This window comes from Pseudomicrostroma glucosiphilum (assembly GCF_003144135.1).
Source record: "Pseudomicrostroma glucosiphilum strain MCA 4718 unplaced genomic scaffold BCV69scaffold_2, whole genome shotgun sequence".
NCBI classification, from domain to species: Eukaryota; Fungi; Basidiomycota; class Exobasidiomycetes; order Microstromatales; family Microstromataceae; genus Microstroma; species Microstroma glucosiphilum.
In genome coordinates this window covers 438,869-448,702 of record NW_020289914.1, presented here as the reverse complement: position 1 = coordinate 448,702, position 9,834 = coordinate 438,869, and the positions used below count along the sequence as shown (strand labels likewise).

General features: G+C 56.7%; 3 protein-coding genes across 3 annotated transcripts; all 3 read left to right on the top strand.

Moving 5' to 3' along the window:
* Positions 1-826: 826 nt before the first annotated feature.
* On the top strand, positions 827-2,472 carry BCV69DRAFT_280390 (glycoside hydrolase). Its single transcript, XM_025491599.1, has one exon. The coding sequence runs from the start codon at positions 1,276-1,278 to the stop codon at positions 2,395-2,397; it is 1,122 nt and encodes a 373-aa protein (XP_025349940.1). The 5' UTR covers positions 827-1,275; the 3' UTR covers positions 2,398-2,472.
* A 1,108-nt stretch (positions 2,473-3,580) lies between these two features.
* Positions 3,581-5,493, top strand: BCV69DRAFT_280389 (glycoside hydrolase/deacetylase). Its single transcript, XM_025491598.1, has 2 exons — positions 3,581-3,727; positions 3,923-5,493. The coding sequence occupies exon 2, from the start codon at positions 3,965-3,967 to the stop codon at positions 5,321-5,323; it is 1,359 nt and encodes a 452-aa protein (XP_025349939.1). The 5' UTR covers positions 3,581-3,727; positions 3,923-3,964; the 3' UTR covers positions 5,324-5,493.
* Positions 5,494-5,928: 435 nt separating this feature from the next.
* BCV69DRAFT_266165 (hypothetical protein) lies at positions 5,929-9,712 on the top strand. Its single transcript, XM_025490802.1, has 3 exons — positions 5,929-7,164; positions 7,238-9,329; positions 9,429-9,712. Exons 1-3 carry the CDS (start codon positions 6,295-6,297, stop codon positions 9,578-9,580), a joined length of 3,114 nt encoding a protein of 1,037 aa, XP_025349938.1. The 5' UTR covers positions 5,929-6,294; the 3' UTR covers positions 9,581-9,712.
* The last annotated feature ends 122 nt before the right edge of the window (positions 9,713-9,834 follow it).

The window sequence follows — 9,834 nt, the reverse complement described above, 5'->3', positions numbered from 1 at the left end:
TTTCATGGAAGCCAATCTGCTGCAGGATTCTGTAGATGGAAGGGTTCCAAGCTTAAGCGAAACAAAACAATCTGAGATGTAGGCGAAGTAGCCTCTGCCGAGGCGATGTTTGGCCATCCCATTGCCCAACGGGTATGGCCAAGGCTGTGATGATCATATGCTTTAGCGAGGTTCAAATAATCACCTAAGATCGGAACAGGGACAGGCGCAAACAGTCTGTGAGTAGGTGGTCAATGGACCAACTCGGCAATTGCCGGTATGGGAGCTCTTTCCATAAAAAGATCATGGTGGTGGTATTTCCGCCCTGGAATTGTCGGTAGCCCGCCAGGAGCAAGTTGAGCGACGTGGAACGCATGTCTAGCCTCCAGAGGAGAGCAAGCTCTGTCCTCGCGGAACAGGAGGGTGGAGGGTCCGTTGCAATGGGAAGGTGAAGAACGGTACTGCCATTATGGGTGATCCTGGGTGACTGCTGTGACTGCTGTGACGTGCATGGTCGACTAAAAGAACATTCTTCGTAGGCCACTCCGCCAAGGCTGGCCCACTGTCGTGGAGCAGATGGCAGGCAGCCACGAGGCAGATTCGCAGAGCGCCACGGCACGACATCGACGCGGGGCACAAGGGGCACGCGGGCAGAGGCAGACCGCTCAGGGCGCGGGTCGGTGCCTGTATGCTGCCGTCGGAGGTCGTGTGCTTGTGTGTTGCGTCTGTGTTGCTCTCCAGATTTGGGCGGCGCGAGGGGCGCGGCGGGGCAGCACCAGCTTCAGGGCAGCACATCACAGCGCGTGGCCGACGGAGCGAGCCCCTCTCTTGTTCGTCACCACCCGAACCCTACCTCCCTTTCCCTCTTTGTTACCCATCCTCCCTCGCCCTCCTCCGCCCCTCTCCTAGCTATCCCCTGTCCCACCCCCGCCCACCATCTTGACATCATTGTTCCACAAGCAAGACACACAACAAGACACAAGTATATCAACGACAGCACCTCCAAGCACATCACACCCATCTGCACAAGTCAATAATAAGTAAAGGTCTCACAGACCCGCCCTCCCTCCTCCTTCGACGATAGAGAAAAACTCATAGCGTCTGTCGAAGAAGAAGACGACGACTGCAAGCATCTACTGATTTGAGCACCCCCCGGTCCTCAAGCACAGCAACACACTAAGCATCACAGGCGGTCCTTTGCAGGTCAAGGGCATCCTTTCGAGCCACTTTGCTCGCACGCGGATTCATTTCTCCCTTCACACATAGCCATCCCACAGCACTCTAGAATCACATACAATGAAGCTCCTCTTAGCTTCTGCCATCGCCCTTCTCTTCACAGTGCAGGCTGCCGAAGCTCGCCTGCGCCTCGGTCTGGCATGGGGCACCGACAACAGTTGGATGAAGACCATTGCAAAGGGCAACATCGAGTGGTATCATCACTGGCAAGAGGCTGCTGTGCCTGGCGCTCCATCCTCCGTCGACTATGTGCCCATGTACTGGGGCCCAAAGTACGCGAGCAAGTGGGCTTCTCGTCAGGCAGAGATGAAGAAGAATCAGCCCTCGCGATTGCTCTTTGTCAACGAGCCCGACGTCGAGTCTCAATCGAACCTGTCTCCAAGCCGCGCAGCTGAGCTCTTCATGTCCGAGATGGTTCCCTGGCAGAAGAAAGGCGTCAAGGTCTCGAGTCCTCAAATCGTCTGGAACTTCGACTGGTTGGACAGCTTCATGAAGGCGGTAAAGGCCAAGGGAGCCAAGCCCGACTTTGTAGCTCTTCACTGGTACGGCTCGTACAAGGACATTGCCGGTCTCAAGTCTTTCGTCAAGAAGGCATACAAGAGGTACGGTCTCTCCATCTGGCTCACAGAGTACGGTGTCACCAACAAGAGCGGCGCTTCTGCCTCTGAGATGGCCGACTTCCTGCAGGAGGCTACTTCTTGGCTCGCCAGCCAGAGTTACGTCAAGCGAGCTGCCTGGCTGGGCTGCTTTGCCATCAACGACCCACCCGACAGCTTTGCCTCTGCCAAGAATGCCTTCTTCAACTCCAACGGCTCTCTTCGATCCATGGCCAACTGGTACGTGGGAGCCTCGCTCAGCAAGCGCTCCCTCAGCGACAGCGCCGCACACGTTATTCGCAGCCCTGGAGCTATCCGTCACCTCAAGGGACGCAGCGCAAACCACCGAGAGATCGCCCGCAATCTTTCCAAGGCCGCTGAAAGGGACGCCGAAGCCGAGTCTGCCTCAGTCGACGACGACGAGGACGACGATGAGGAATCGTCTACTCGTTCCGAGACGGAGAGTGAAGACGCTCACTGCGACAAGTACTGCAAGCTGAGGGCAGCGTCGGTCGCAAATGCCAGCGAAGATGATGACTTCCTGAAGGGGGACGACATGGGAGACCTGGACTCCCTCCTCGACTAGACGAGCTGTGCAGATCTGGCTTCTCTGCTCCCAGCCCCTCCCACATGTGATTACCTCTCCCCCCCCCCCCCCCCCCCCAACACACACACTCATTCTTCACCGTCTGCGCTCATACCCTCAAGCTTTCTTGTCCATTGTTCCCTCTTGTCTTTCGCTCTTCTAGCCGGTAGCTCTGGGGGCCCACTGGTCTGGGTCGACCCGTCTGCTCTTCTTCTTGTCTCTTCCCTTTCAGGGCATGGAATGTCCCATCCTTCCTCACTATGCTGTCATGCGGCTCTTGTGATTGTCTCGTTGATTGCATCGCCTGAAAAGTGACGTCTCTTTGGCAGCCTATATGCTGTGCGTCTCCTCACCTGTACCCCCTATCTGGTACGCGCACCTCGCCTCGATTTCTGTTCGCAGCACCAGGGTTACAATAGCCGCTAGACACTTCCCTTTTTTTTTCCTGGCCACTGCTGACACCTGACAACACTACCCTGCCTTGCAAGCAAGCACGTGTGTTGTGTCACCGTCCTTTGTGTCCAGTGGAGGAGAGGGGTCTGCTTTGTCGGACCTTTGGTTGCCCATTGAGGGGTGTTGTGGTGGGCGGACGCGGAAATGCCAAGGCTCTCTCAGTCTGCATGCCTGAAGAGGCAGTGGGGAGGTGGCTTTGAGGGGCAGGCGCGCGTCTTGGGAGACAAGAGGCGCAGGCGCATGGCAGCAAAGGGGCGCAGGAAGAGAAGAACACTAACCGCCGGGCATTGGACAAAAGTGAGATCAAGGCACTAGACGAGAGGAAGAACACTGCGACAAAGGTCACTCCCCCCCTTGGCAAACAATGTCACACTACCAATTCAGCAAGCGAGGCAGCTGCCCACTAAGCTTTTTTTGGCCAAGCTCCCTCTGCACTTACTCACGCCTCTGGTGGGCAGCCCCCTCGATGCACATCCCTCCTTGCCTATGTCCAGACTCGACTGCTTGGCTGCTTGGCTGCTTCCCTGCCCGCTTCATCTGTATGTGACGTGCGTATCGTGTAAGAGGGGTCAGAGGCTGTGCGTGTGCGTCTCTCTCTCTCTCGCTCTGGTTGTGTGAGCGTGTGCTTGCTTGCTTGCTTCTTCGGTCCGGCCCCAGCTCCTGTGTTGGTTCCCGACCCTTTTACTCCTCGTCAATGCTCACTACCTTTCTTCCCAACCATCACCAACCGCTCACTTACCACCAGGTCCTCTCTTTCGGATCCAACCCCTGACTAGCGCTTAACCACCGCTGATCCCCACTCGTACGCTCTTTCTCAGACTCGCTTCTCCGGACACTCCATACCTGTACATCTTACCCAAGCAAGCTTTACGAACAGGTGAGTGTGGCAATCCAGTCAGTTGCCAATGACAGGCATCTCGGTCACACCCGACCTGCCTTCGCGCGTCAGAAGCAGCAGTGCTGGGTCGTAGCTACCCTTTGCGCCTGCGACTGAATCAGTGAACATCCCTCGTCAACGGATGACTAATCTCTGACGACCTGTTCTCCCCTGCTCTATTCCTGTCATCAACAGAACTTCATCTCAAATACCCTCGATACCATAACTTGCCTGACCATGGTTCACTTTACTTCTCTCGCCGCCGTTGCGGCAGCTGCCGTCTTGGCTTCCTCGCCTCTGGTCTCGGCCTCGGCCCACCAGCACATTAAGCGTCAGGCGACTGCTACCAGCAAGCTCCCTGCCAGCCTCTCCTCGGCCATCAAGGACATCACCAGTGGAGTGCCCAAGCACACACCCACTTACACGCTGAGCACAACCTACAGCGCCGGCGCTACCAACACGTTCATCAGTGGCGCACCCGCTCTTCCAGCTACCACTGCTCTCACCATCGCCGACTTCCCGACCCTTGACGTGGTTCCTCCTACCAACTCCAGCCAGGCCAAGGCATGGCTGGCCCAGTACGACCTGTCCGGTGTGCCCGACATTCCCGTCACCACGGACTCCGCTTCGTGTTCCAGCAACGCAGAGAACCTGGCCGATGCTGCAAAGAACCACTGGTGGACTTGCGGTGGGTACACCACCGACACCGACATTACCGTCTGTCCCGACGAGAACACTTGGGGAGTCTCCTACGATGATGGACCGTCGCCTTACACCCCGAAGCTCCTCAAGGCTCTCGAAGACAACGGTGATCTGAAGGCTACCTTCTTCGTCGTCGGCTCTCGTGTCCTTTCTCGTCCTGAGATGCTCCAGTACGAGTACATGCAGGGACACCAGATCTCTGTCCACACCTGGTCTCACCCTGCTCTCACCACCCTCTCTAACGAGGAGATTCTTCTCGAGCTCGCCTGGACCAAGGAGGTCATCCGTCAGACCATTGGTGTCACACCCAACACCATGCGACCTCCCTATGGAGACATCGACGATCGTGTCCGTGCCATCTGCAAGCTGCTTGACCTCACCCCCATCATCTGGACTTCGACTTCGGACGGAAGCAACTTCGATACTAATGACTGGCAGATCCAGGGTGGTGCCGTCAGCACCGAGGAGGTCGTCGAGACGTTCGAGACCATTCTTGAGAAGGTCCCCACCCTCGACACTGGTTACATTGTGCTCCAGCACGACCTATACGAGCAGTCGACTGAGCTGGCCGTCGACGTTGTCCTCCCAATTGCGCTGTCCATGCAGCCCACCCAGAGTCTGATGCCTATCATCACCTGTCTCAAGCAGGATCTGGGTAACGCTTACATCGAGACCAATGCAAACACGTCTGAGTCCGAGCCCTATGCCACTGGTACATCGTCAGTAGCTTCCCAGACCAGGACTTCCACTGCGGGGGGTTCGACTGGCACTTCTGGTGGATCGAGCAGCAGCAGTGATACCACAAGCACAAGTGGTGCTATGACTCTCGCCGTCGCCGGTCCCGTTGCAGCACTCGCTGGTCTTGTGTCCTTCGGAATGGCTCTGCTTGCCTAGGTGGCCAGAGCAGTGGGACAGATCAGCGTTCCCACGCTCTTCTCTTCCCCCTCTACTACTTGAATCAATATTGTAATTCTCGTCCCACTCTTCTCGTCCACCCATTCCATCCTTGTCCTCTCTGGCTTCAATTGTTCCCGCCGGCCCCCTGAGTCTAGACCTGATGGCACTTCTTCTTTCTCTTGTTGCTTCTGATCCTTTCGATCTTCTCGTCGCTGCGACCTGGACAGCATCAATCAAGGACAATTTCCATCTCACGCCTGAGAAACATATGTCCGCCTGCTGAGTGAAGTTTTGGCCAAGGAGCGTCTGCCGTAAACGCAAGCAGGATGTGTGGTGGACACTGTCGTCCTCTTACCATATTCCCCCTGTTGCCGCTAGCTGGTGGGTGAGAGCGGTCCCGCAGAGAGACTGTGGCAGGGCCCATCTCCGCCCATCCTCTGCTGTGAGGGGAAGCGATAGATCTCATGCAGGTCTGCTGTGTGGCTTGCCACGGCCGCCGGGCGGGCGGACAGTCGCGGAACGGCGGCTTAGGCTCGAGGCCAATTGGCCGCCCCCCTTTGTGTGCCTCGCACCTTTACGCGAGGTTGGGTGGCCCCGTGAGTCGCACGGTCGAGGCTCACGGATGGCCGGCAGACTGAATCGCACAGACGATGAGCAGAGCGGGGTGAGCAGCAGATCATCTCCTCGTTCCGTATCTATACCTCTTCTTCCATCTCCATCTCCATCGATCGGTGTGATCATCGGCCATCTGCTGCACCCTTTTGCTGCCTTGGTAGTGGCCCTGGGCGCACATATACTCCTATCGGCCCGCCGTGCCTGGCCCTGGCGCTGAACTTCATTGCCGCCTGACGTGGCCCCTCTTGGCAATCCCAGCGGCCTTCATCATCCTCGGTAGCCCGGACATCAATTCTACCCCTTCCCTCTCTCCATCATTGGCTTAGCACCTCCTACAAGCCAGTCAGCCAACCATGGCCAACGTCACTGGCAACCCTCTTAGTCTCTACGAGGCAGAATGCCCCGCAGGTCTCGGAAGTACTGCATGTGGTCAGGCCACCTGCGACTCTCCCTTTCTCACCCCTGACACTCGTACCGTCAAGCCAGCAGCTGATAAGACCTGCTCTACCTGCACGACAGGCTTCGAGGGCTTCAACTGTAATATATGCTCTTCTGCACCCGGATCATGTGCAGCAGCTCGAGCTGCTGTGGGAGCCAAGGCTACTTTGCCGCTGGGTAGCACCATCGTGGATCCTACCTACAATGGCTCGTACACCTACTCCAGTGATGCTCTTGTCTGCCACAAGCAGCCTGACACGATCACCACCACATACGTCAACTGTGATATCCAGCAGCCGACCCTGTCCAGCCTGTTCGGCGGAGCCAACTTCACAATGACTCTCATCAAGGTGGCCCAGCCAGACAACACTAGCATGACGGGTCTGCCTTCTTGGACAGGGGCGCAAGGTGGTACCACTCTTTCGCAGGTCTGGCTGGATGGTCAAGAGCAATTCTACTGCCAATCCACGGGCTGCACTTCCAGCAACTCCTCGAGCCCCATCGGATCCACTGCCTCCACGGTCAACAACGCCACTGCTGCCTTGGGTTCAAACGTCTGGTCTTGCGAGACGACAGAGTGCCATTGCGCGGCCAACTCAACATTCTGTGGAAGTGGAGCCACCGTGGGCGTCAATCTTGGAAACGTCATTACTAGTCTAAGCGGAACTCTTGTGATGCCATGCAATTACGTTGACTCGGCTAGTGGAGATGCTTCTGGCAATTGTCAATTTCAGAGCCAGATGATCGAAGGCATCCTGGGTTCGAATGGCATACCTTTGGTCAATGTGAGTCAAGGTACAATGATAGGGGACTGGAAGTGCGGCGACTGACCTTCATTGCTCATTCACCTCTGGACAGTGCCAATTCGGCTCGTGTGTCTCAGAGTCGCAGCAAAACTACTATTATCGGGTTCAGGAAGACTTGAAAGGCTCCTCGTCGAATTCCGGAACCCACCTCAGCGGACCAGTCAAGGGCGCCATTGCAGTCCTCGCCGTCATTGTCGCCGCTCTGTTGGGCTTCCTCGTCTGGGGCTTCCTCGGCCGTCGTCGGGCCAAGTCTGTTCCAAGGCGAGAGGATGGAGGACCCCCAGTGGGAATCAGCTGGGAACACATCAGCTATGTCATTGATGGGCACAAGAGCGCCCGTGGCAAGCTCGGCGGCCGCTTCTCTCGATCTCACAGTGGTAGCGCAGAGGAAGGCGCGGCTGTTGCCGCTGTTGACTCTACCGAATTCGGCGCTTCTCCGAGCCACGGTGGCGCTACCTCCCATGCACACAAGGACCACACTATCCTACGTGATGTTTCGGGACACGCACCCGCTGGTCACCTCATCGCAGTTCTCGGTCCTTCTGGTGCTGGTAAGACGACTTTGGTTGAGCTTCTTGCTGGTCGAGACAAGATGGGCAAGATGACTGGTGATGTCAAGCTGCAAAGTGGTCCCATGGCTGGTGGGCATGGCCCATCGAGCGAGAAGTCCTCGATGGAAGCCGTACATGATTTCTCGGCTGAGGCATCAGGTCGCCGCCTCATTGCCTTTGTTGATCAAGAGGACCAGCTGCCTGAATTTTCTACCGTTCGTGAAGCTCTTGCATTCGCTGCTGAGCTTTCTTTGCCAGAGAATGTGACATCGGAAGAAAAGGCCAATATCGTCGAGGCGACATTGAACACCCTGGGTTTGGACGCCATCAAGGACCGACTGATTGGATCTCGTCGTCACCGAGGAATCTCCGGAGGAGAGAAGCGCCGAGTCTCTATCGGTATCGCACTCGTGGCACGACCTCGCATCTTGGTGCTCGACGAGCCCCTGTCCGGGCTAGATGCGTACAATGCTGCTAGAGTCATTGCCGCACTGCGTGCCCTGGCCTACAAGGGAGACGGGTCTACCACTGTCATTATGACTCTGCACCAGCCCTCCTCGGACATCTTCTACAAGTTTGATCGAAGCATCTTCCTCGCAAAGGGCAAGACATTCTACGATGGCGCTCCAGATGAGGCGCTACAGTGGTGCGCTCAACAGAACCGGGCATGCCCCCCTGGCTACAATGTGGCCGATCATCTGCTATACATGAGCTCCGAAGGTTCTCGACAGGGAGTTTCGCAGCGCAGCGGAGGTAAACAGGCCCATGGCTCTCCTTACGGTGGTCTTGGACAGGAATCAGGATCTCCTGCTGCATCTGCGCTATCTTCTGGAGGAGAAAAGCGGTCGGTGGATCAGGAGGGCACCACCATCAATGCTGCACCACTGCGGGGCTCGGCCACGTCCACTACCTGGTTCACCCAGTCCCTTGCAATTTCGCGACGGTACCTCCGCAACATCACTCGCGACTCAGCAGGTCCCATTGCCCACCTAGGTGTGCACATCGCCGTGGGTCTCTTTGTCGGAGGCGCCTTCTTCAAGGTGCAGAAGACCATTGGCGGCTTTCAGAATCGCATCGGCTCCATCTTCTTCCTCTACACTCTCATGCTCTTTGCCTCACTGTCGGCCATTACGTACATGGCCTCGGTAAGGGCTTTGATGGTCAGGGAGAGGGCCGATGGGCTGTACTCGGCCTTTGCCTGGCTGGCGGCACATCTGCTCTACGACCTGCTGCTGCTCCGCATCGTGCCTGGCATCTGCTTGTCCATCATCGTCTACTTCATGGTCGGCCTCAAGGCAGAAGTTGCAAACTTCTTTGAGTTCCTGCTCATCTCGGTCATCTTCTACATCGTCGTCTCCTTATACATGATGACTCTCGGCGCCGTCTTCGAAGACCTGAGCATCGCCGTCCTGCTAGGAGGCGGGTTTGTCCTCTTCAATATTGGCTTTGCTGGGTTCATGCTCAACCTCAACACTCTCCCTGACGTGGTGAAATGGGTGCAATGGATCTCTCCAATGAAGTATGCTCTCGAAGCTGTGACCATCAACGAGATCAATGGCTTGACCATTGAGGACTCCCTCAGTGGCGTACCCTGTGAGTAGTTAGGTCAACCTCGATGAAAATTCTTCTGATAGACGGATTGCTGACTGACAGACCTTCCCTCCCCACCTGCTTCATCTTCCCTTATCATAGTCGACGTGCCTGCATCTTCCATCGCAAACAGCCTCTTTGGCTTGACCGGCTCCTACTACCGCGATTTGCTGGTCTTGGCACTGGCCTTCACCCTCGGCTTTGCTGCCATCCTGACCCTGGCTGTCTGGCAGAAGATGAGAGACGGGCGATGAGCTCCGAAGTACGCTCAGCTCTGCCCTATATTCTCCCGGTTGTGATATCGTCATTGATAGTCTGTGCTTGGTGTCACCTCCTTTTCTGTATCTTTACTCTTGTGTCAGTCTCAATCTACACTGTCTCTCTCCACCCCGCGTGTGTTTCATACCCCTTGAGCGGAAGGGGCCAGGCGGAAGACGCCAGGCCCGTCGTGCGTGTCGGAGCCGCGAAGACAAACAGGTGGAGCACTCGACCGCCAGGTTACGCGGCA

Excerpts from the sequence above, each read along its gene's own strand:
- BCV69DRAFT_280390 (XM_025491599.1), top strand. The coding sequence starts at position 1,276 with ATGAAGCTCCTCTTAGCTTCTGCCATCGCCCTTCTCTTCACAGTGCAG.
- BCV69DRAFT_280389 (XM_025491598.1), top strand. The coding sequence starts at position 3,965 with ATGGTTCACTTTACTTCTCTCGCCGCCGTTGCGGCAGCTGCCGTCTTG.
- BCV69DRAFT_266165 (XM_025490802.1), top strand. The coding sequence starts at position 6,295 with ATGGCCAACGTCACTGGCAACCCTCTTAGTCTCTACGAGGCAGAATGC. Across the intron at positions 7,165-7,237 it reads ATGGCATACCTTTGGTCAAT|TGCCAATTCGGCTCGTGTGT; the intron begins GTGAGTCAAGGT and ends ACCTCTGGACAG. Across the intron at positions 9,330-9,428 it reads CTCCCTCAGTGGCGTACCCT|TCGACGTGCCTGCATCTTCC; the intron begins GTGAGTAGTTAG and ends CCCTTATCATAG.